Source organism: Canis lupus, chromosome 9 (genome assembly GCF_003254725.2).
Source record: "Canis lupus dingo isolate Sandy chromosome 9, ASM325472v2, whole genome shotgun sequence".
Classification (NCBI taxonomy): domain Eukaryota; kingdom Metazoa; phylum Chordata; class Mammalia; order Carnivora; family Canidae; genus Canis; species Canis lupus.
In genome coordinates this window covers 42,724,214-42,748,734 of record NC_064251.1, presented here as the reverse complement: position 1 = coordinate 42,748,734, position 24,521 = coordinate 42,724,214, and the positions used below count along the sequence as shown (strand labels likewise).

Sequence of the window (24,521 nt, the reverse complement as noted above, 5' to 3'; positions counted from 1 at the left end):
GGAAAGGTACTGAATTTTAAAATCATGTATAGGACTTTTTCAAATAACCCCATTTCTTCATGATTAAATTCCCTAACCCAGTGAGTTGGGTTTGCTGGGGCAGAGAAATGTTCAAGAGCCACTGTACTACTAGTCAGCACAGGCAAGGAATAGCTTTTTATCGAAGCTTAACAGTAATTTTTCTGTAACACTAGTCCTTTTAAAAAATAAAAATAAAAAGAGCACATTAGAAGGTTATTACTTTTCTCCTTCTCTGAATAGAAATGTTCCTAGCCTGGAAAGAAGTCTTATCTTATTTTAAAATTTCTTAGGAGAGAGCCTCAAAGTTTCTTTCTGGACTCTTTCCCAACTCAAGGAATTGCCTGAAATAGTCTTCCTTGTGTCTCACGAATTAAAAACCTCATTTTTGGCCCACCTGCTTCAGTTATGGTCTCTTGCATTTTAATCTAGCCTTGTATCAGGGCTTCTTTTTCTGACTCTTGGCTATTACTTATGTTTGTCTCTAATTCATAAAGTGGTGTACTTGTGTATTTGTAGAAATTCGCCATTTTCTTCTAATTGTGTCCCAGTGCAGTTTGATGTGGAGTATTAAGATCTGTCTTATACACCAGCCTTAGTCCTATTGTGTGTTTTACTGGGTTCCTCACCTGGTTGTAGCATCAGATGAATCCCATCCTTTTCTCCCTTTCTCTTTGCCTTTTCCTGTGCCCATGTTGCTTAGGCCCTCAGGATTTTATCCTGAAACTAATCTTATTTTTAATTTAAGTAAAATCAGATTCTGACATCTGATGTGCAAAAGATAAATTTCCCTCTCTTGAATGTAGAAGACTTAATTTTGTAAATATTGAAATTTTCCATTAATAAGTGGTCTGTTAAATATGCACTAAAACTGTTCCTTTATATATCTTTAAAGCCAAACTTTTTATTGTTTTTAATACTTTTCTTAAATGCAAAAAGGAAAGCCATTAGACTTTCCTTATTAAAATGCAAAGCCTAGTGTCTTCTAGCTTTTTGAAGAGCTTTTGTCCATTATATAATCTGTAAAGTAGCCAAGAGTTCCTCAGAAGCAGGACATCATTCAGATTTGAAACAATTATGGCTTGTGTCTAAAATAATGATGTGGCATAACCATTCATAGGTGGCAACCACAGTTTTACTTTAATTGGCAAAATCCTTGGATACTTCCAACATTTCATTTACCATAAAGACTTTACCAAGGTACCCTAGAACAGAAATGGTTAGGTTGTTTTGGTTCTACTAAATAGATAAAGCTGGTATGACTAGAAAACCAAATGACACAGTTACGAGCATAGACCTTTTATTTATTTTTTTCCCCGGGTGTTTGACAGTGTAAACATACATAAAATACATATTAAAGTTTAGATGCTTTATATTTTGTGCAATAAATTGAAGCCTTAAAAAGAAAACATTTCATTAAAAAGAAAGAAACTCATTAGTTTTACTTAATTAAGACAATAAAATAGCAGCAAGTACCAAGACATTGTGCACTTCTTTTATTTAAGACAAGTTACTTCATTTACATCAGAGTCAGAAATGTAAGACTGACTTTCTTGAATACTTAAATAGCTTGAATCACTGGTTAGATAGGGGCATATTTTCCCAACTATACATCAGGGAGGAGTTCTTTCATTAGTTTCAAAAAATGCAGACCCTCAAACAGCCAGCATGACCACAGCATTGAGCATTAAGAGAAATGAAGCATTTACTTTCCACGCACTTGCCACAGAAGGTAAGCGAGTCTTTACATTTGTGGTTGTCTCTTCCCTCCGTAAGTTAAGGGTTGTGCTTTGTTGAGGCATTTCAGAGAAGTTATTTGGCATGCCACTAGTAATACTTAGGGTCATGGGTGTTGGGGATGATTTTGTTGAGCTAGTGAGGCTTGTGTTTGTAACCATTCCATCTTGGAGATGAATAGTTAGAGTTGCAGCTGCTGCTTCGTGTGAATTGATGGTTTCTATGGATGTCTCTTCTGGGTAGGGCACAAAAGCCTTGTCAGTGCTAGCAAAGGTGGTGTCTTTGCTTAGAGTGGCACCAAACGTTGTTTCCTTTGTTCGATATTGTTTGGGTGTTTTGGTCACTTTGGGTTGAGTTACCATACTCAGAGAGTTAATGGTGTCCACTGTCTGCATCCCACTTACAGTGAACAAGCTTGAGGTAAATCCAGAAGGTGTGGGATATATGTTATGTTCCTTCAAAGATGATATTTGGCTAGAACAGGGAGTCCCTATCACATGGGCTTTTGTTTCCATCATCCACTTCAGTAAGTAAGTGATGTTTTGTTTGTGGTCACATGACCACCTGTTATTGTAAAGGGTTATCTCTTGCAACTGAAAGAGTTGGTCAAAAGCTTGATCTGGGATGAATGTGAACTTATTATTGTGCAGGTAAAGATGTGTGAGATTTGTCAGGTTTGTTAATGTTCCTGGAAGGATTTGTGTCAAGGAATTGTTAGACAGGTCCACGATATGTAGTTTGGAGGGCATATTGGTTGGAACTGTCCAAAGTTTGTTACTACTGAGGTTGAGAACCTCAAGACTTCTTAGTGTATTTTTAATGAGGACAACCTTTTCCAGCATATTCTTAGAAACATCCAGATATTTAAGGTTCCACTGATAAGCAGTATCAGATTTGTCAAGCAGTTTAATGTTGTTGTTAGCAGCAGACATGTTCCAGAGGGACCGAGGTAACTGAGCAGGCAGGCTTTCGAGCCTGTTGTTTGAAATGTCCAGGGTCCTCAGATTGGTGTATTGGGTTAACTGGTTATGAAGATCAGTAAAATGGTTATAAGACAGATTTAAATGAATAATATTCTCTTGCAGTCCAGATGGTAATGTAGTCAAGTTTCTGCCTGAACAGTCCACATGCCTGTGCCTCTCTGTGCATATACATTGGAGAGGACAAATGCATAAAATACCAGGTGTGAGAAACAGAAGGATGAACAAGCTGGGAGACATTTTCAATATCTGATATTCCATCAAAGCCTGGAAACAAACAGATACACCCTTCTTTTAATATGCAAACACAATTAGGCATCTGCCTGGGTCAGTTAGCATTAGGCAAAATTTTCAATAAACCTCCTTGTTGTTGAGTCTTTTTATAATTGTTCCAGTGATTAAACTAACAAAGCTCCCCTTCATTTAGAGTCCAAATGCTTAATCCTTCAATTGGGGCTATGTGGTAGAGAGAGACTCTCTCCCCCTACTTGTTTCTGAATTTTCTCCCTCCTCTTCTCCTTCTTTTACCATGGTCTTTCTTATTTATCTTCCCAGAACCTTAACATTACAAAATGGCATTCTCTGCAAATAAAGAATCCGAATCTTAAGCTATTACTATTTTTGATAATATCCTTTCTTACTCAGATAGGAAAAAATGGCTGTCGAGTCTGTTCTGTTGTTTCTTTTTTTTAATCTCTGCAGTAATGTTATAGTCAATATGTGTGTAGAGTAAGATTTTATTTAGATATTAAAACAATACTTTGAAATTCACCTCTGTCTTTTTAGGATAAATATATCCTTGCAAAGCATTTTAAGGCACTTGAAAAATTCAGACCAACACCATACCCTTAAACCTCACAGTTTATAGTGATTTTTTTCTGTATATTTCAGTGCCGATGCTAAAAGAAAGCAATGTGGACATTCACAAAGTGAATGAATATTAAAAAGAAACCCCTTTACTGACACTGCAGCAAATTTCTGGTGCATGCACTTGCTTCTGAATATATATTCAGTCTTCACATTGACTTTTTCTTTTAAAAAAAGGGGGAAAAAATCCCAAAGTCAATCTTTTACTGATCTAAATAACAGCTTACCATAGTGTCGTCTTCAGCAGCATCTCATTTTCTCCGAAACTTAAGCTTAAAGGTCGCCTTGTTCTGGAGAGTGGGAACCGCTTCTGGCTGTGGGCTGTGCTTGCCTGCTCAGCTGCATTGTGTTGCTGTGAGCTGAAGCTCTGCAACCACCTGATCAGTACCACATAGGAGGACTGCAGAGCTGTCATTGGTGCTGACTCAAATTTATTGCAAGAGGTGCACACGCAACAAAATGGACCCCCCAATTTTTTTTTTTTTTTTTTAGTTTACAGCATTGAGCATATCTATATATTTCCAATTTGCTATAGGATATAGTGCCTCATGCACGTTAGACCTGGCTCTCACTCATTTTTGTATGTTTGTCTGAGCTCATGTTCCACGTTCGAACATTGCCTCATGAAGAATTTGTGGTTCTTTTTAAAGCTTCTGCTCCTCATCCTTTTTACACATTGAAGAATGTTGAAAATGAATTTGACCTTCCCCGTGGATGGTTTTCTAAGATGTTAATGGAACTATTTTTAACTCCTGCCTTTTCATGTTCTTCTAAAATGGTTCGATTGTCATGTCACTTTTTAAAGTAACATAATACGGTCTGTCTCATTTCCATGTGTTCCCCCAACATGGTGATTATTATGTGTAATCAGCTTTTCAAACTTATCAACCACTTAAATCTTCATCTTCTTTTTCAGAAGTACTGAAGTACTTCCAAATGGTTTTTTGTCTTTATCTTTCCAATACAAAGGATCATTTAACCCAGACTACACACAAGCAAGGCTACAGTTTTAAATGAGCATCATATGCTTTTCATTAAATTCATGATGTCAAATATGATTTATGTTTTTTAGGTGAAGGATTATTTTTCTGCATGCAATTTACTTTGTTCAGTGAGTGGGTATACATATTTTCATCTTCTGAGACCTCTTTGATACTATAGGAGTGACCATTTACTTGATTTTATGTTTTAAAAATAATAGTATCAGGGGATCCCTGGGTGGCTCAGCGGTTTAGCACCTGCCTTTGGGCCAGGGCGCGATCCTGGAGTCCTGGGATCGAGTCCTGCGTCGGCTCTCGGCATGGAGCCTGCTTCTCCCTCCTGTGTCTCTGCCTCTCTCTCTCTCTCTCTCTCTATCATAAGTAAATAAATCTTAAAAAAAAAAAAATAGCATCAATTGTAGGTGATTTCTTCAGAGTGTTTCACAGTTTGTCTTATTGAGAAAGCAATTAAGGGACACCTGGATGGCTCAGCGGTTGAGCATCTGCCTTTGGCTCAGGTTATAAACCTGGAGTCCCAGGATCAAGTCCGGTATTGGGCTCCCTGCATGGAGCCTGCTTCTCCCTCTGCCTATGCCTTTGCCTCTCCTTCTCTGTGTCTCTCATAAATAAATAAAATATTTTTTTAAAAAATGCAGAGTTTTAAAATTGCATGAAATAATGTCATTGGCAAAATTTTGGTCATGAATTTTATAACGTGACCATATTTTGTAATAGCTTCTGCCTCACTTTCTGGTGGATTGATTGACTAACTAATCTGTTAAAACTCAAATCTAATTTCCAGAACAACCAGTTTACCTTAGAAAAACTAAGCAAATAAAGCCATGGCATTTTCATTACCAAATTTTTACTATTTAAAAAACTAGCAATTGTTAGTACATTCCATGTAAAGAAAATCTCCTTATGCTTTTTTGTTAATCCTTTGTTTTTCTCTAAATTATATTTGCCATTATTTTGCCCTAAGTTTTACCATAAATAGAATTTATTGTATTAAAATTTCAAGTTTATTTTCTTAGAAAAGAAACTATACTTTAAGAGTCACCTTTTGTGACTAAAATTAATATTCCTCGAAAAATATCTACATTTTAAAAGTCTGCAGTGTTAGAAAATTATTATTGATTAGGTGCTTTATTCCCACTTTATTTTGAGAGGTCAGTCTTGGACTCTTAATAAGATTCTTTCTATGGATTTCAGAAACCAGTCATCAATTTTAGTGCTTAAAAGCAATGTGTTAAAAATACTACATTCAGCAATATTGTTGTAGAAATAGGGAATAATTGTTTGGACATTTAGATTTCTTATATTTTAGCTCCTGTTTATACTATTATATTCAGGGAATGTGAGTGAGGGTCAGCTTACCAAACAGTTAATTTAGGAAGTCTCATTACATCAGTGTGGAAATAGAGTTACCTAGTTCCATTATACTTACCAGGACTTTTTTTGAAACCAGGAACTGGTTATTTCAGCAGCTTAAGAATTCAAATGAATTTGGATTTAGGCTTTTTGAGATTAGATTCTGCTGTATATAATAGAAAATTCCAATATGATAGTAGTGACAGGTGTCTTTCATTTCAAGTTTGGGGACATACCAATTGCTTCCTATTCAAAAATTGTTACAAAATTCTCAAAAAAAATGTTTAAAAAATTGTTACAAAATTGTTACAAAATTTTCAAAACGAAAGGGGAAGCATTTTACTGTATTTGAGTTCTAAAGTTCTGTCCTTAGGCTTTTAGAAATTCTCATGAGATAGGCACCTGAAGGCATGAACCCACCTCAGTGAGTTAATAAGCCTTTGGCTCAGGTCAGGATCCCAGGGTCCTGGAATTAGACCACGTGGCCTCCCTAGCTTATACTCTCTCTCACTATCTCTATCTCTCTCTCAAATAAAATCTTAAAAAGAAATTCTCATGAAATAAGACTATATTAGTATTAGTCAAAAAATAAGAATTCTGTGTAGGCATAACTTTATTACAACTTATTTTAGATATTAGGTATTATTTCAGACACATTGCATTTTAGATGAGTCTGTCAAATCAGGAATTACAGCTATTTAGGCAACTATTGTATTCTAGACTAAGCAGTACATTCATTTACATATTCCATTGTGAAACACACTGTCCTAGGATATATTACCTCAAAATTGTGAAAGGCATAACATTGCCTGCTAGGGAACAACTGTCCTATGGTAATCAACAGTTTGAAAACCCAATCAGTTTGTTTTTTTTTAAATCTGATTCATATTTTTTTTCAAGATTTATTTATTTATTTTAGAGAGAGCACACACAAGCAGGGAGGAGGGGCAGAAGGAGAGAGGCTCCTCACTGAGCAGAGAGCCCGACATGGGGTTCAGTCCCAGGACCCTGAGATCATGACCTGAACCGAAAGCAGACACTTAACTGACTGAGCCACCCAGGTGCCCCCTGATTCCCATTTTATTTTATCTTTTCACTGAGCTTTTTTTTTTTTAATTTTTTATTTATTTATGATAGTCACACAGAGAGAGAGAGAGAGAGAGAGGGGCAGAGACACAGGCAGAGGGAGAAGCAGGCTCCATGCACCAGGAGCCCGATGTGGGATTCGATCCCAGGTCTCCAGGATTGTGCCCTGGGCCAAAGGCAGGCGCCAAACTGCTGCGCCACCCAGGGATCCCTTCACTGAGCTTTTTTATTTTAATTCTGGCATAGTTAACATATATTGTTCTATTAGTTTCAGGTCTACCAAATAGTGATTCCACAATTCTATACATTACTCAGTACTTGTGATATTAAGTGTACAGTTTGTCTTTATTTCTTAAGTTCATAACATTTGTCATGCTTGAGAGTAAAAGTGTTATATTTTCTATTTTTAGTAATATAGTTGGCTATTCAGACTGCATTTCCTGCTGAAAACAACTAAGCGTACTGAACAAAGTATTTAATAGCATGGACGAACTGGCAAGATATAGAAATTAACAGGTCAGAACCCATGTGGATGAGTTTCTTGTACCACCTCCCCACCCTTTTTTCCCCATACCACTGGCTTGTTGCCAAAACTCAGTTAACTGTTCATCTGGGTTTATCTGTTTGCTTCCTTGTGAACATTTAATTTGTTCCTCTATCCCCCATATTTCCTATAAATGGTTCCTAACAGCATTAACATAATTGTTTATTTGTATCATCATATAACAGTTTCAAAATAATGCCAGTATTGCTGGCAATTAAATTACAGACTACTGGATAAAATTTAAGATTTCTTTCTCTCTTTGTTCTTAGAATATATTTGTTCTAAGAATATAAGGATGTATAGTCAATTCTGTGCTCTAATGCAACTTGAAATAATGTTTTTTCTATATGTTTGTATCACGAATTTTATATGAAGTTAGATTCATTAGTTTCAATTAGTTACCAGTTTTAATAGGGACTGCTTAAGTCAAAACTATATAACAAGGTATACTCAGAGAAATCTTGTTTCTCTGTTCCCTTCACTCTATTCCACTCTTCTTCCTCCCATTGATAACTATTTGTATCAGCTTTTGGTTGTATTTTAACAATGTTCCTTTTCTTTTCTTTTGCAAATGTATAAAAATTAGGTATTTTATTATGTTCATATTCTCTTATATTAAGGGCTGCATACTAAATATACTGTTATACTTTTTTTTTTTTTTAAGATTTTGTTTATTTGAGAAAGCACAAGTGGCAGAGAGGGAGGGAGAGGGACAAGCCAACTCCATGCTAAGTGCAGAGCCCATCACAGGCTCAACACAGAGTTCGATCCCATGACCCTGAGCTCATAACCCCAGCCAAATCCAAAAGTCAGACACTTACCTGACTGATCCACTCAGGTGCCCCTCCTGTTATGCATCTTGTTCTTCTTTTCCTAAATATATTTTGAAGATCATTCCACATCAGTATATAGTGATCTTTCACATTCATTTTGCAATGCATAGTACTCCATTTAGAAGAGTACCATGGTTTATTCAGCTGGTCCCTATTGATGGACGTCTCACTTGTTTCCAGACTTTTGCTATTACAAATAATGCCCATATTTACCCTTGCATCTAAGTAATTTCATATTTTGTCCAATGAATCTTTGAAAAAGATTTCTAAAAATAGGATTGCTGAGTAAAAGGGTAATGCATTTGGAACTTTTCTGGATATTACCAAATTCTTTTCTGTAGTCCATACCATTTTGCCATCCCATAAGCAGTGTATCAGGGTGTCAGTTCTGTATCACCCCACCATACACTTTGTTGTTGAACTTTTGGATTTATATCAATCTGATAGATAAGAGTAGCTCAGTGAAATTTTATTTTATTTATTTTTTCCTCAATGAAATTTTAAATACATTTCTCTTATTATGAAGAAGGTTGTATATCTTTCCTTTTAGGAATCATTTAAATTCTTTCTTCTTTAACTGTCTCTTATGTTTCTTTTCTTTTTTTTAAGATTTTATTTATTTATTCATGAGAGACAGAGAGATTGAGAGGCAGAGGCACAGAGGGAGAATCAGGCTTCTCGCAGGGAACCCAATGCGAGACTCGATCCCCGGACCCGGTATCACGCCCTGAGCCAAATGCAGACACTCAACCACTGAGCCACCCAGGTGTCCCAACTGTCTTATGTTTTGCAAATTTTTTCTATTCTGTAGTGGATCTTTCCCTCCCCCTAAATAGGATTTTTTTTTTTTTTTTAATTTAGAGATATTAGCCCTTTGCCTTAGAATTGCAGGGTTTTTTTTTTTTTTTTCCAGTTTCTATTTATTTCCAGTTTATCTTTGACTTTATTGTGGTAGAGTTTGTTTTGTTTGACATTTAAAAGTTTTTTTACATAATTGAGTTTTCCTTTTTATTGTTCCTGGATTTTGAATCTCAACTGGGAATGTTTTTCTCATCTCTAGATCACAAAGGAATTCTTAGATTTTCTTCTAATACTTGTATAATTTCATGTTTATGTTTAGATCTCTGGTCTATTTGGTGTTTATTCTAATGTAGTGTGAAGTATGGATCCAATTTTATTTTTTTCCAAATGTCTATCCAATTGTCCCCATAGTTTTTTCCAGTGATTAGAGATTTGAGTCTGTTTCTGGACTTTCCATTCTATTTATCTAATCATATATCAGTATCACAGTACATGATTATTATAATGTTTTAATTCTAGGTACCTGATATTTTATACTTTACTTTTTGATTAGAACTAGGTAATAACAATTACAAGTCATGTCATTGTGTCCCCCACTACCGCGTCAAATGGAATACATATATGATAATCTGTCGCAGTGCACAAAGTAGGTGCTCTTTTGGTCCTATATTAGTGAAAAGAGTGCTGAACCAGGAGTCAGTGAACAAACTCAGTTTTTAATACCACTACTAAACAGTCATTCCTCTCTCCGGCGTATATTTTCAGCAGTTGACAAATAAAAGGAGTGGAACTAGATGGTCTTTAGAGTTGTTTCTGAATCTGGTTAATGCTGATGTGGTAGGAGCACCACTGCTATGTTGTCATTCAATCTACTTTTTATTCCTTTGTGCCTTGTCCTTTTGCCATATTCATGAAATAAACTTTCTCTTTTGCTCTGGATCCTGGTTCTTTGATCTTTTTTTGTAGGTTTTTCTTCATTCCAGCATTTCCTTCTCTCCTGTATTTCTTTCATTAGCTTGCATTTCTTTCTGCTGATTTTTTTTTAATTTTTATTTATTTATGATAGTCACAGAGAGAGAGAGAGGGGCAGAGACACAGGCAGAGGGAGAAGCAGGCTCCATGCACCGGGAGCCTGATGTGGGATTCGATCCCGGGTCTCCAGGATCGCGCCCTGGGCCAAAGGCAGGCGCCAAACCGCTGCGCCACCCAGGGATCCCTCTTTCTGCTGATTAAGCAAGGGTTGCCACTGTTTGGCTGCTCGGCTTCCACTGACCTCAGTGGGGAAAAATTACATGCAGTAAATGGGAATTATTTTCTCCCCCGGCAGAGAATTAAAAACAACCCCAAAACTAGCTGCTGTTAGTCTGTTCCTTGGTTATACAAAGAACAGAAGGAAGAAAGTGGCATGTAGAATTTGAAGAATCAGATAAGACTGTGACCAGATAGATCATCAGCTCTTGGTTTATCTGTAAGAGTTGGCATTTTCCTATATGTCCCAGCATCTGTCCTTCAAGAGATCAGAAAAGAAGGTGATGAGAAAGAAGAGCAAAAGTGTGGAAAAGGCCTCTTAGGTAACCATCTTACATGTAAAATAAAGAATATTATGATGGCTTAAATACATCAAAGTCTTGACCAAATATTTTTTTTTTAATTTTTATTTATTTATGATAGTCACACAGAGATAGAGAAAGAGGCAGAGACACAGGCAGAGGGAGAAGCAGGCTCCACGCACCGGGAGCCCGACGTGGGATTCGATCCCAGGTCTCCAGGCTCGCGCCCTGGGCCAAAGGCAGGCGCCAAACCGCTGCGCCACCCAGGGATCCCCAGTCTTGACCAAATATAAAAACGTACCTTATTTAAGCTGACTAGAATACTTACAATTCTGAAGATTAATAGGGAATTCTTAAACTCCTGCTTGCTCCTGGGTAAATTAACCTTAAAAGTGCTAAGTTTGAAAGACAACATGAAAGAAATATTTTAATGTGGAAGACTGAGTACCCATCTAATATGATAATAAACATACTTCAGAAATAAACATCAGGAAAAATAAGTTCAAGGAAATGTTTCTGTAAATAAAAAGTTTTAATGGTCAGTAAGGGATGGTTTAAAAGATTTAAAGGGAAATACTGTATATAAAATTTCATTGTCCAAAAAGATGGAGCTTTGTGTTTTTGTGAACACTAGTGCTACAAATAAATACTATATTTTGTTTTGAAAAACCCCAGAACTATGAGGGGTTCTTCAAGGTTAAACTACCAGCAAGACCATCATATTTCATTTTGAGCGAGATTTCCCCCAGGGGTTAGGGTAGGGTAAGAAGGAAGACTGCGTGCTGCTCTTTTGCAGGCATAGGCTGGTACTGCCACAAGCATATAGCCATGGAATACTTGCCACCATGACTCTGACAAAGATTGGGTCCACCCCTACTCTGATAACTCAGATTCATTACTTATCAGTTTATGGAGGAAAGATGAAAAAAAAAAAAAAAAGAAAGATGAAATTCTACATAGGAATGGTGGTTTAAGAGTTTAAGTGTATAAGGTCAGAAAGTGTTAAGTTTAGTGAAAGTTGAGAACCATCTGTATTTGATACAGTCTGTTTTTCTTGGAAAAATCATTCAAATTTGGAATGAAGCCATTGAGGTGTGGTTTAGTGTATGTGGTTTTATTTTCCTTTGTAAGATTTCTTTTGTTAGGGTGCTTGAGCCATAGGAAGAAGAAAATCTTTAAAGATGTTAGTTTTAGAAGCTGTGCTCTCCCAACAAGATAGGAAAAATGTCTACAGTTTATGGTGCATGTTCTTATTTTTTCAGAGTAGGTATCCCCAATCCAACACCCCCTTCCATTTGATGTTTTAACAGAATTGCTTTACTGCTTCCAATGAGAGCTAAAAAAAATTTTTGTATCCTCAACATGCATTTTAGTTTCTCATCCCCACAAACATGGAATAGTTATTTAATATTTGAGGTATTAATTTAAAATTTGGAGTTTTGTTTAAAACTTGGAGTATGTATTTAATTCCTCATGCCCCTCCCCCCACCTCAAACTTTGAAATGGAAAAACAAAATGTTATTTATTCAGGGTAACTTTATACACAGCTTTTCAGGAGGAAAAATATCTATTAGGTGATATTAAGTGTATGTAGAGTATTTGTTTTCAAAATGGTTATTTACATACATATATAAAATGTACTGTACATTTAAAGTTAAGTACTATAGCCGGTATATAGATCACTATTACATCATTTTTTAAAAGTAAGTTCTACTTATGCACATGGATTTTGAGCAGATTTCAGGTAGTTCCTGAATAAAAATAAAAATTGGCTACAGGTTGCCATCATCACATGAAGAAAAACAAGATGGAGTTCATAAGAAGGATGGAAAATCAGCTAAAAAGCAAGTTATACTATTTATAACAGTTCTTCAGGTGGGAGTGGCAAGGATTCACTGTGATCTTGATCAGAGTCCAGAGGAATAGAGAAATCCTGACACTGGATCTCATTTTTGGAATCTTCCTGGTTTTTCATGAAATCTCCTGGTGCCAGGGACAAGTTAAGTGAGTCAGGTGGAGGTGGAAATGTTTGTTTGAACTCAGAATTATGATCTTCACACACTTGATTAAGACAGTCCAGAGATGGTGGGAGGTTAGTGGAATCATTTGGAAGAGGAGATATAACTGTCATTGTGGGTTTGTCACATTGGTTACTCTCCTGTCCTTCTAAATCAAGAAGTAGAGGAGGTGGTGGAAGTGGATCTGCATCATCTGAAGAAGAAACAGCAGTGCCAATGGTTGATCCACCAGCACTCTCCTCTGATGTACCATTTGCTTGATCTTTTATTTTCTCTGTTTTGGGGTTGTTGGAATGTTCAATGTGTTCACTTGATTCAAACAACTTAATTTCCAAGTCATCAGCTAACAGTGTGCTTTTGCCTGCTTTCCAGGGCATAAGTGAAACAATTGATGTGCGTTTTGTGGGCACTTCATTTTCTCTAATGTTATCCATATATATGTCAGGGGTTTCACCATCAGCAAATGGAGACCTACCTGCCCAATTCTGATCATTTAAAACTGGTTTTCTCAAGCATTTCCATAGTAGAATTATGATTATAGATACCAACATAGAAGTCAGAATTACACCAAGTAATATGGCAGCTATTGAATTAGATGTAGTTTCATGTGAGATATTTTTGTTACTGGTAGTTTCTAGGATGAATCCTGGAGTATTCCTAGTTGAGCTTTTGACACTTGGTGTTGGTTGTATAGATGGATTATGAACAGTTGGTGATACTGGTTTTCTAGAAGAGGTATGGACAGATGATGGTTGTTGAGTGGAAGTATAGACAAATGGTGGCAGTTGTTTGGTAGAAGTAGGGGCAGATGGGGTTAGTTGTCCAGCAGAAGTAAACACCAGTAGTGCTGTTTGTCGGGAGGAGGTGTTGGCTGTTGGAATTGGTTGTTTGGTGGGGTTAGAGGCAAGTGGTTGCCCAGCAGAAGTGTGTGCTTCTGGTTTTTCAGAAGAAGCATAGGCAGCTGGTGTTGATTGTCCAGCAGCATCTTTGGTAGTTGGTATTGGTTGTGCAGGAGAAACATGGTTGAATTGTGTTGGTTGACTCATAAGATTCCCTGTTATGTTTTGGGAATTAGCTGAGGTATGTTGCCTTGATGAGCTCAATAAAGTAAACTGTGGTTGCTTCTCTGTTGTCGTTGCTTCTGTCTTTGAGAAAAATGTATCACTGAGGTGTCCACAAAACAAAACTAAGATGAAATATTTGGGATCCATTTCAGAATGTTTCTTCTTTACCAGTGGTTTTATAACGAAAGAAAGAAAGAAAGACAGGTATTATTTGGTGTCTGGCACAAAGTATGTAGGTACTTAATAAGTATTTATTGTTTGTTATGTAGACTTGGGACACTATAGTATAAACAACTCTTTTTTTTTTAAATTTTTATTTATTATGATAGAGAGAGAGAGAGAGAGAGGCAGAGACACAGGCAGAGGGAGAAGCAGGCTCCATGCACCGGGAGCCCGACGTGGGATTCGATCCCCGGTCTCCAGGATCGCGCCCTGGGCCAAAGGCAGGCACTAAACCGCTGCGCCACCCAGGGATCCCTAAACAACTCTTGAATATATTCTAACTTACTATAGTTGGACCTCATAGGCAATAATCTCTCTTAATTCTTTCATAGGATCTGTACTTGGCCCTGCTGCTCCCCTAGCTTCATTACATTACAATCCTTCATTTCACAGTCATACTTCTGAAATACATAGGCTCTGGCTGCTTGGTCCATGTGCTCTTTATTTTTCTCTTCCTTACTACTAGAAATAGTTGATCCTGTTGTTCTGAAGGACACCAGTGATCATCTGTTATCTAATTCAACAATCTTTTCTTTATTCTCTTTTTCCCCCCTCCCTCTGTTGACCACATTTGATGCTATTGACTATGCCTTCAGCACTATTCAAGTAGCTCTTTGTGATAGTCTTCCTTTCATGGTAATCTCACCAGCTCCCATTTTTCTCTCTTTTTAAAGATTTTACTTATTTATTTGAGAGAGAGAGAGAGAGAGCATGAGTGGGGGGTGGGGTGGGCAGAGGGAGAGGGAGAGGGGAGAAGCAAGCTTCCCGCTCAGCAGGGAGCCAGACTTGGGGCTCAATCCTAGGACCCTGAAATCAGGACCTGAGCCAAAGGCTGACACTTAAACTGACTGAGCTACCCAGGTGCCCTTTTTTCTCCTTAAATATGGGTACTTCCTATTCAGTCCTCATTCTTAGCTAGTATTCTCTGATCCTGATTCTATAAAATTTCAACTCTCACCTGTATGCCTTTAACTCCCAAACCTGCACATCCAGCCTAAATCTCTTTAATTCTGTTCCATTTATATAACTTTTTGGTGGATATTTCCATGTATATATCCTGCCGTAGCAAATTTAGCATATTTAAAACAATTCATCTTCATGTCAAAACTGACTCCTCTTCTATTTTTGTTTATGGTACTATCTTTGTTGAAGTTTTTTATGCAGAGTCTATCATGCTAGTAGTCTCTACAGCATCATCAGAGTCTAGCACTGTGTCTTTATGTTAGGATCTTGTACTCTTTTTTTCAAGATTAAAAAGAGAATGCACATGAGCCCATGAGTGGAGGGAGGGGCAGAAGGAGAGGGAGAGAATCTCAAGTAGACATGTGCTGAGCATGGAGCCCAATGAGGAACTCAACCTGGGGCTCCATCTCCTGACCCGGAGATCATGACCTGAGGTGATGTTAAGAGTCCAACACTTGGGGATCCCTGGGTGGCTCAGTGGTTTAGCGCCTGCCTTCGGCCCAGGGCGTGATTCTGGAGTCCCGGGATCGAGTCCCACATCAGGCTTCCTACATGGAGCCTGCTTCTCCCTCTGCCTCTCTCTCTGCCTCTCTCTCTGCCTCTCTGTGTATGTCTCTGCCTCTCTCTCTGTGTGTGTCTCTCATGAATAAATAAATAAAATCCTTAAAAAAAAAAAAAGAGTCCAACAGTTAACCAACTGAGCTACCCCCAGGTACTCTTAGGATCTTATTACTCTTAAAGGAGTCAGTTCAACTCAGAATCCTAAATGATCTTTGAATCTGGTTAAGTCAGTTCTGTCCAGTTGATAAAGTTGTCCCACTGCTGCTTTCATTCATTTATTGTGTCAGGCCTGTTCTAGGTTTAAGAGATAATGCCTCCCAAAAAAGTTTCTAGTGGTGGAAGCAAATAATAATTATGATAATTTAATAAGTTTTCTCATAAAGGTACACAAGAGATGCACAAAGAAACCAACATAGCCTGGGAGGCTTTCAGGGAAGGCTTCTCAGAGAAGTAAAACTTGAACTGAGTCTTGAAAGATCTGTAAGAAGGAATTAAGCAAATAAAATGTTTCAGGCAGGGGAACCAACATATGGACATGGGAAGAGAAGGCTTATGTGTAAGTTTGGCAGGCAGGGCTTTTTGTGGGATGTGGTAGGTGCTAAAACTTGAAGAGTAAGTTCCAGTTCTACTTCCAACATGTGGCTATGCATCTGACTAGTCACTCTGTCTCACTATGAGAACTAGTCACTTCATCTCTCCTGTTCTCAGTTGCCTTCTCTCTAAAGTGAGGAGTTAGACTAAGACGGTTTTCAGCTCTAGGTGTAAGAGACCATTTTGTACATCATTAAACACAATGAGAACCATTTCATTATTTCTTAACATTAGGGAAAGGAACATCTCAGGGTGTTAGATCTGGGAAAATATGATTAGAAACTAGTTTTTCTAGGATTCTTAAGCCAATGTGAGAGAGATTTGATGTTCTAGGCAAAGTATGATAACAGAAGAGGAACTCCTCAGGTTTTGCAAATAAATGGACTTTTCAGCATATTTGAGTAGTTTTCATTGCTTCCTCCTCTACCACTTGGTACACAATGATGGTACATTACCCTGTTTTAGTAGAGGGCATGTGATTTATTCCCCCTGTATGGTCTCTTCCTTTTAATTTTCTTTTTTTTTTAATTTTTATTTATTTACAATAGTTACACAGAGAGAGAGCTAGAGAGAGGCAGAGACATAGGCAGAGTGAGAAGCAGGCTCCATGCACTGGGAGCCCGACGTGGGATTTGATCCCGGGTCTCCAGGATCGCGCCCTGAGCCAAAGGCAGGTGCTAAACCGCTGCGCCACCCAGGGATCCCCTTAATTTTCTTTCTAATACTCCAAGGCTAAATTAAAAATTTTTCTCCTTTAAATTTTCCTGCATAATGCTGAAGAATTAATATTCTGAAAAGCATTTATAGGCACTTTACTACTCCCTTATTAATAGGTTCCCCGTTGCTGTCAAGACAAAAATTCTAAACTGAATTTTCTTCCTTGTGCTTGAGTTTACCAGTCCTGACTTAGGTCTCAGGACTGAAACTTCTCATTCAGCCAAATGCACCTCTTCCCATCTTAAGGATTTTCCAGACACATGCTTTTTCCCCTATATAGACTTTTTTTAAAAAAAGATTTTATTTATTTATTCATGAGAGACACAGAGAAGCAGAGACACAGGCAGAGGGAAGAGAAGCAGGCTCCATGCAGGGAGCCCGATGTGGGACTTGATCCCGGACCTCTGGGATCACACCCTGAGCCAAAGGCAGACGCTCAATCACTGAGCCACCCAGGCATCCTTTAAATAGACATTTTTAATAACACTGTTTCTCACCCTCTTAGAGTGTCCCACACTCCCCTCCCCCAAACCCAGCCTCTTTTCCTATCTGAACCGGTCTTCATTGGTCAGACCTCAGTTTAAATTCCCCTTCTTAAATCAAGTTCTCTGTGACCGACCACAACCCAGAGAGATTAGCCATTCCCTGAATCTTCCTTCTTTTTTTTGTCTATATGATTCCTTAGATAATTATTCATGGTCCTCCTCACATCTTTATTCTCTTAAATAATTGTGTTATTTTTTATTACTCTTAACTTTGCACATTTTCTTTCTATTATCCCTACCCATTCAAACGAGAACCTTGAAGAAGGCATAAAAGAAATTAAAAAATTATGTAGAACATACTCTGTACTGTACTGAGATGTTTATATAACTTTACTTCATTTAACCTTTAAATGACTATGAGGAAAATGGAGAAATCCTTGACTTACAGATAAAGAGACAAATTCACATGCATTAAGAGTTTGCCCAGTGTTCTATCACTATTATGTATATTATATCACAGATTGGGAATTTGTACTCAGGACCATCTGATTCACAAGCATGTGCTCTTTTTACTCCCTAAACCACCGTATATTCCTTTACAGCTAAGTGTTATATGTTAGGAGCTCAGGAAACTTAACCTGTATTGGTTTCATGGTTCCTTTCCATTTCACTTTTCACTATTTATTAATACTTCTGCCAGAATGTAAGCAGAGAAGATGAAATCTAAGTTATTAAATTATGCTTTTTATCCATTTTGTAAAAGGTTTAATGGGAAAAATTGAAACTTTTGGCATAAATGTGGGGATTTGAATCATCATTGTGCAGATGATGATTATCATTGTGCAGTTCGCACTTGCTATTCTTCAGATTACCACCACCCCCGAAAAAACATTCTTCAGAGTTACACTTTAGTTTTTAAAAAATGCCATCTAAAGCAACAGAAAATATAGGCCATGAATTGTCTTCAGCCAAAAATATTTCCCTTTTTTGTGACTTAGCTTGAAATTTTTAAAAAACCCACACAGTTCCTCTTTCATTTAGCTAAGAAAGGCACTAGAGGAGGAAAGACTGAGACCAGGAACATAATTATAAACCATTTTAGTTTGTAAGATCAATTTTGGTAGGTTCATATCATAGCTTCTTTTTTCAATAGGAAGACCATAAACCTTCAATATATGAGATTTTTCTACTTGTCATTTAAGGGTTACAACAATATCAAAACCAAATTCTATTTTTTAACAATCTTATTATCTCTTCTCACTCATCAGTTAGCTTTCTACCCTCCTAAGGTCTGCTACATCAGAATGCTAGAATCTGTGTTAGAATTCTACTATAGCAAATCAGAACAGTCCAGAAAAGAAAGAGCAGAATTTAATAGCGGAATAAACATGGGGCATAATAGTGAGGAAATTGACTTCTTCTAACTCAGAATAGTAAGTCCAGTGTTATTACCAGTGCAGAAAGTTATTTAACATATGTATTTTTTTAAATATGTAAACATGTGTACCTGAAGTACCAACATTGCTTCTGCAGGGAGAGAAGGTAGAAACAATGAATCACATGGGGGAGGGGAGTAAAAGGGAGAAAATGTCAAATAAGATGAAATGAAAAAGGGAGTGCAAAGAAATAAAAACCCAAAGAGAAAAATAAATTTACTATAAATTATAGTAAGCAGCAAATATATGTGAAAAGGGAAGGTCAGTGGACTAGAGAAAGTATTGAAAAGTTAGTAAAAAACTGAAGAAAAAGTGGTAGTTATATAGTTAGCAAGAATTAGGGTAGATGATTAAAGTGGGCAAAATTAGAAGTTGGGTGAGAAGATTGAAATAGATGGAAGGAACAACCATGAAGTGCTGCTCTCTGTCACTGGACCGTATTTGTGGACACAGGGAAGTGGTAAGGAGGAGCGGTCTTCCCACAATGGAGAACTTGACTCCCCCGTCTTCTCAAATTCACTAGGCTTTCTTTTTTTTTTTTTTTTTTATTAATTAATTAATTTATTTATGATAGTCACAGAGAGAGAGAGAGAGAGAGGCAGAGACACAGGCAGAGGGAGAAGCAGGCTCCATGCACCGGGAGCCCGACGTGGGATTCGATCCCGGGTCTCCAGGATCGCGCCCTGGGCCAAAGGCAGGCGCCAAACCGCTGCGCCACCCAGGGATCCCTTTACTAGGCTTTCATTACAGGTTCTCATCCATTCTAAGTATTCTTGAGATTCTCTTTTTAAATTTTTTCTGGCACTATTCAAGACATAACTGCTAATTATTCTAAAGAACTCATGCACATTCTATATAGCACTTTTCTAGAAATCCCTTAGTCGGCTGAACAGGCAAATCCCAAATTTGCCTACCTTCATATTGGCAGTATTTTGCTCATCATTATGGGTTGGCACTTTGAGATCTAAATCTGTGATTTTGGGGACCCCTGGGTGGCTCAGTGCTTAAGCATCTGCCTTCAGCCCAGGGCGTGATCCTGGAGTCCTAGGATAGAGTCCCGCGTCAGGCTCCCTGCATGGAACCTGCTTCTCCGTCTGCCTGTGTCTCTGCCCCTCGCTCTCTCTCTCTCTCATGAATAAATGAATAAAATCTTTAAAAAATAAATAAATAAAATAAATCTGTGATTTTGGTCCTTTGTTTTTCCTGAATATTTAAAAATGTTTTAAGAGGAAGGAAAACATCAACTCATTTAACCAAACATCTTCCGCAGTTACCATGATGGTAGGAGTCCTCATGTATTAGACATGTTCTCATAAATATGATGTATAAGTACATAAAGAGTACAGTTAAAATTGATCCTGTTATGTTGGATATGGTAAGAAATGTCATTTAAAGAGAATCGAGATTTTTGGAGAGTCTCTTAGACAAAAAGGCAAGTATAGGAAGCAATATCAAAAATAATACCTGAATCAGTATGACTTTGATATTATTACTACTTTGATTTAATAAGTTACAATATAGATATAATAGATTGAAATTTACTAGTAGTATATCTCCAACTGGTTATTAAATCATAAAAGGAAGAAAACAGCAATTGTGTATCTTGAGACATAGAAAGGGAAATTAACCTTGAACTATAATAGGAAATATTTGGTGACTTTAATCAATAATAACTACCATTTACTGTGTACCCACTAAATGTTAGGTACTATCCTATTTTGTAGAGCAGGGTAGCCTTACTTTCATCTTCCAGATAAAGAAACTGAGACACAGAGTTGTGGAATAACTTGCCAGAATGTCACAGTTGTAAATAGAGGCAGTGATAAAGAAATCATGTCAGTGGTGTATCAGAGCCCTTCCTTCTATTACATGTCACTAAATAAGCTGCACTGCCTTTCATAGTAAAATTATGAAGCAGGAATGCTTTATGAGGGAGGGAGATGTGAGCTTTCTGGGAATAGATATATAAATAACTTTTGGAGGCAGTCTTGAGTAAGGAATAGAAAAAGAACTACCAGAAAACCATTTTGGTCTTCTGATTCTATGAAAACAGTTTTGAGAGTTTTGAATGGTTAGCCTGTAAGCTTTCATATTTGAGGTGACTTTTAAAGATTGGACAATAAAAGGCATCAGATTTATATTTAACAAATTTGAATTTAGAATTCACAATTTCCTTCTAAGTAGAGTTATATAGAAATTAGTTGGAAAACTCATGTACTATTACACTCTAAATTTTGAACTGATCCTTTAAAAATATATAGAAACAAATCTTGTCTAAAAAAGAGATAAAAATATTTATTTTCTAGCTTGTAATAGTTACTTAGAAAAAATCCAAAGTGGACTTCTATAAGGGAAAGTGATAAATAGTTATGAAATGTTGAAAGAGTATTACTCACTATGAATTTATTCTGTGATGTTACAAGTCTGTGTAAACTAAACTCTTTGCAGTTTTTATTTGGAGGATATTTACTTTGTAATTACCCTGTTTATTCACATAGTAGGCATGTTGTATGCATATTAGCAATTTTCTGTTATTTATCCTGTGTTTTTTCCTTATCTATTTTACAGTGTTTACCAACAGCTCAGATAATAAATTATGGCATAAATATGTAGATGATACAAATGTATGTACATACATTTTATCATAACAGTTTTGTCATAGTGAGCTTTAAACAGCTACAATATTTTCCTATAACCATTATTACTTAAATATAGAAATTCTGTGTGTAAAAAAAAAAAGCATATGTAATAATGGTAATTGAGTACCTCATCTAATCTCCCTTGATTTCTTTTTTAAATTAAGTGGAGGTGACCATTAAACTAATCCCATAGAAACTAAAGGGGATTTAAAAATAAATAAATCTGTGGATTATGTATAGGAAAATTTTATAGAAAGTAATTACAATTTTTAACAGTTGGTATTTGGGGATTGTAAATTTGGTCATTTCCCATGGATTCTAGTTTTACTTATAACCTTTAGCTTTATCTGCCATGGTTATAGTTTACTTTTTAATTACAGAACTAAGGCTAATCAACCATTGTGATTGAATAAACTTTAAAAGGGCTATGATATTACAAATCTAGCTGAAAATGTTTCTTCAAGGCAAACTCAACATTGGATATTTTTTCATTCCATGCAACAAAATTACAAAACCTGTTATAGACATCTTTAGACTAGCAGAGTTTAAGTTTGAAATACTTAACATTTTAGTTTTAAAAATAAATTTTATATAAAGCAAAGATAAACCAGATTGCCTGTGTGAAAATTTTCTTACCTCAACTGTTAACTTCTTTTTGCAGAATGCTAAGTTCTTGTTCTATCTGGACATTTTGGCGATTTGGCTAAGAAAGCAAAAGGGGTGGTTCAGTTCAGATTAAAAATGGTCCTGTAGCAAACTGAAATGCTTTCCGGAGAAAAAGAGGAAGTTTATTGATAGTTGGTTCCGGAAGTGCAATAAAGCCACAAAATGACTAAGAAGTGCACTACTTTAACAGAACTTATTTTGAAACACAATTTGCAGCTTTAAGATTTGAATGCTTTTAATTAATATTGGTAAGTCAATATTTGAGACTCTTTAGTTATGTGATTATATAATTTAAATATTTACAATACAGCTTTAGAGGGGAACTTACCTATTCTAAGGAAAAACCTCCTCTTGGGTTACTACCCAAAGTAAGATTTCTTTTCATAAGAAGTGAATGATGTGTTCTGTTTATTTGATCACCTTAGGCAAGTTGTTGTATTCTGAGTCATCATTTCCTCCTCTGGAGGGATGATATTTCTCTTACTGAGTTACTGTGAAGATTAAATAAGATAACATGTATAGATACCTCACACACAGTAGGAAGGCAGTAAATGTTAACATTATTTCCTCATCCATAATTTAGACAAAGCCCAGGTAAAAAGTATAATTAAATTTTTTTGACCAGGTACTTTACTAAATGATTTTCAAGTTCCAGTGCATAGCTTTTGATTAGCCACAAAGTAGGTACTCCTCAGTGGAAAGTAAAATAAATTGGTAATCATGATTCCTTAAGTTAACTAATAAGCAAAAGTATATTGAAAAAAAGAATGAGTCAGTCTAAATAAAAATTTCTCTGGGCAAGTAACCTTCTAGCCTCTTTTTTCATCTGAGAAATGGAAGTCATAATTTCTAATTTGTAAATTTGTTATGGGATTAAATAAATGTAAAGTGCCTAGCATAACACCTGTTATAGTAGATAAGGTAAGTATTAAACCATGCCCTGTTTTACCCTGGTCACTGCAGAGAATCATGAACTGTTGAGACCTAGTTCTTAAGGTCAGGGTACTTATAACTTGTTACAAAAAGAATAGTTTTTGTTTTTAAGGGGTCTAATTATAAAGCAGATATAATAAAAACACTATAAACTTTTGACTCACTATTTTAAAATCCCTGAATTGAGTATGTGGACCATAACATCCAGGGATAGAAAACAAAAATGTTCTTTGTTCAAAAATAACTTTTAAAATTTGAACTCAAAATGTATCCTAATCTATCATGTTTAAACACTGTCAAGTTTGAAAAGGAACCATTTCTGTTTGTTCGTGAACTGTCCTTGGATAGCATTATTCTGAGGGTGTTAGTGATGAATTTTAAATATTCTTGCAATAGAAGCTTTCTGTTTTGTCAGAAAATGTTTGACCTACATATTGAATGTGAAAGTAGTTACCTAATTTGTTATTTTTTATTTTTTTTATTTTTTTAATTTTTTTTTCCCGGCCCCCTCCCCCCTTATTTGTTATTTTTTAAAAGGCACTAATTTTTAAGAATCTTTAAAAAATATTTTTATTTATTGTTTATTGGAGAGAGAGAAAGAGAATAAGCAGGGGGAATTGGAGAGGGAGAGAGACAAGCAGGCTCCCCACTAGACAGAGAACCTGAAGTGGAGCTCAGTCCCAGGACCCTGGGATCATGGCCTGAGCCAAAGGCAGATGCTTAACTGACTGAGCCACCCAGATCAGATGCCCCTAAAAGACAGTAATTTGTTTTAATTTCCTTGGACAAGTATATATGACACTTGACTCTCAAGGAGTACTTTGTCTTATCACTATTTGTTCTAGTACACAATCTCAAAATTTTAATTTTTTTTTAAAGATTTTATTTATTTATTCATGAGAGACACACACAGAGAGAGAGGCAGAGACACAGGCAGAGGGAGAAGCAGGCTCCATGCAGGAAGCCTGACGTGGGACTTGATCCCGGGTCTCCAGGATCACGCCCTGGGCTGCAGGCGGCATTAAACTGCTGAGCCACCCGGGCTGCCCTCAAATTTTTAATTTGTATAAGATGGGAGCTCTGCCCAGTTTCATTGCCAGTTTGGTCGCTTTTACCCCTCAAAAGATAACGAGGTCTGTCATAACGTGACTGGCATGAGAATTCTCTTGCTTACCTTTTTATTTTTTTGGCATTTAGCTTTATCTGGAATAATATGATTATAGTTTTTCTAACAAATGGGTGATAATCATAAAATTGATGCGCTTTTTCTTCCCTCTCATTTTAAGATGTAACCTAGTCTTTGAAGCCATGGTACCTGTAAGAAGTGATTTTCATGATCAAGAGCAGTATCACCTAGGGAATTAATGCAAAAATTACCAGAGCTTGGTTACCCCTTTCTAGCTGAATCAGAAAGAGAGGGTGCTAATTAGATATTGGCTAGTTTCAAAAACTCTTCACA

General features: G+C 36.6%; 3 protein-coding genes across 12 annotated transcripts in view; 1 reads left to right on the top strand and 2 right to left on the bottom strand.

Moving 5' to 3' along the window:
- Positions 1 to 24,521, top strand: part of NF1 (neurofibromin 1) — a 274,304-nt gene that overhangs the window by 191,897 nt on the left and 57,886 nt on the right. The gene's annotated exons all lie outside the window — the stretch shown is intronic.
- Positions 1,302 to 4,005, bottom strand: OMG (oligodendrocyte myelin glycoprotein). Its single transcript, XM_025476467.3, has 2 exons — positions 3,830 to 4,005; positions 1,302 to 3,002 (listed from the first exon to the last, which is right to left on the bottom strand). Exons 1-2 carry the CDS (start codon positions 3,830 to 3,832, stop codon positions 1,674 to 1,676), a joined length of 1,332 nt encoding a protein of 443 aa, XP_025332252.1. The 5' UTR covers positions 3,833 to 4,005; the 3' UTR covers positions 1,302 to 1,673.
- EVI2B (ecotropic viral integration site 2B) lies at positions 12,271 to 22,254 on the bottom strand. Of its 2 annotated transcripts, none has more exons than XM_025476462.3 (2): positions 22,100 to 22,254; positions 12,271 to 14,011 (listed from the first exon to the last, which is right to left on the bottom strand). In XM_025476462.3, exon 2 carries the CDS (start codon positions 13,994 to 13,996, stop codon positions 12,626 to 12,628), a length of 1,371 nt encoding a protein of 456 aa, XP_025332247.1. In that variant the 5' UTR covers positions 13,997 to 14,011; positions 22,100 to 22,254; the 3' UTR covers positions 12,271 to 12,625. The 2 variants fall into 2 exon arrangements, with proteins under 2 accessions (XP_025332247.1, XP_025332249.1); XM_025476464.3 differs by having other exon boundaries at positions 12,271 to 14,008; positions 22,100 to 22,246.

Coding starts and splice junctions, on each gene's coding strand:
- EVI2B (XM_025476462.3), bottom strand. CDS start 13,996: ATGGATCCCAAATATTTCATCTTAGTTTTGTTTTGTGGACACCTCAGT.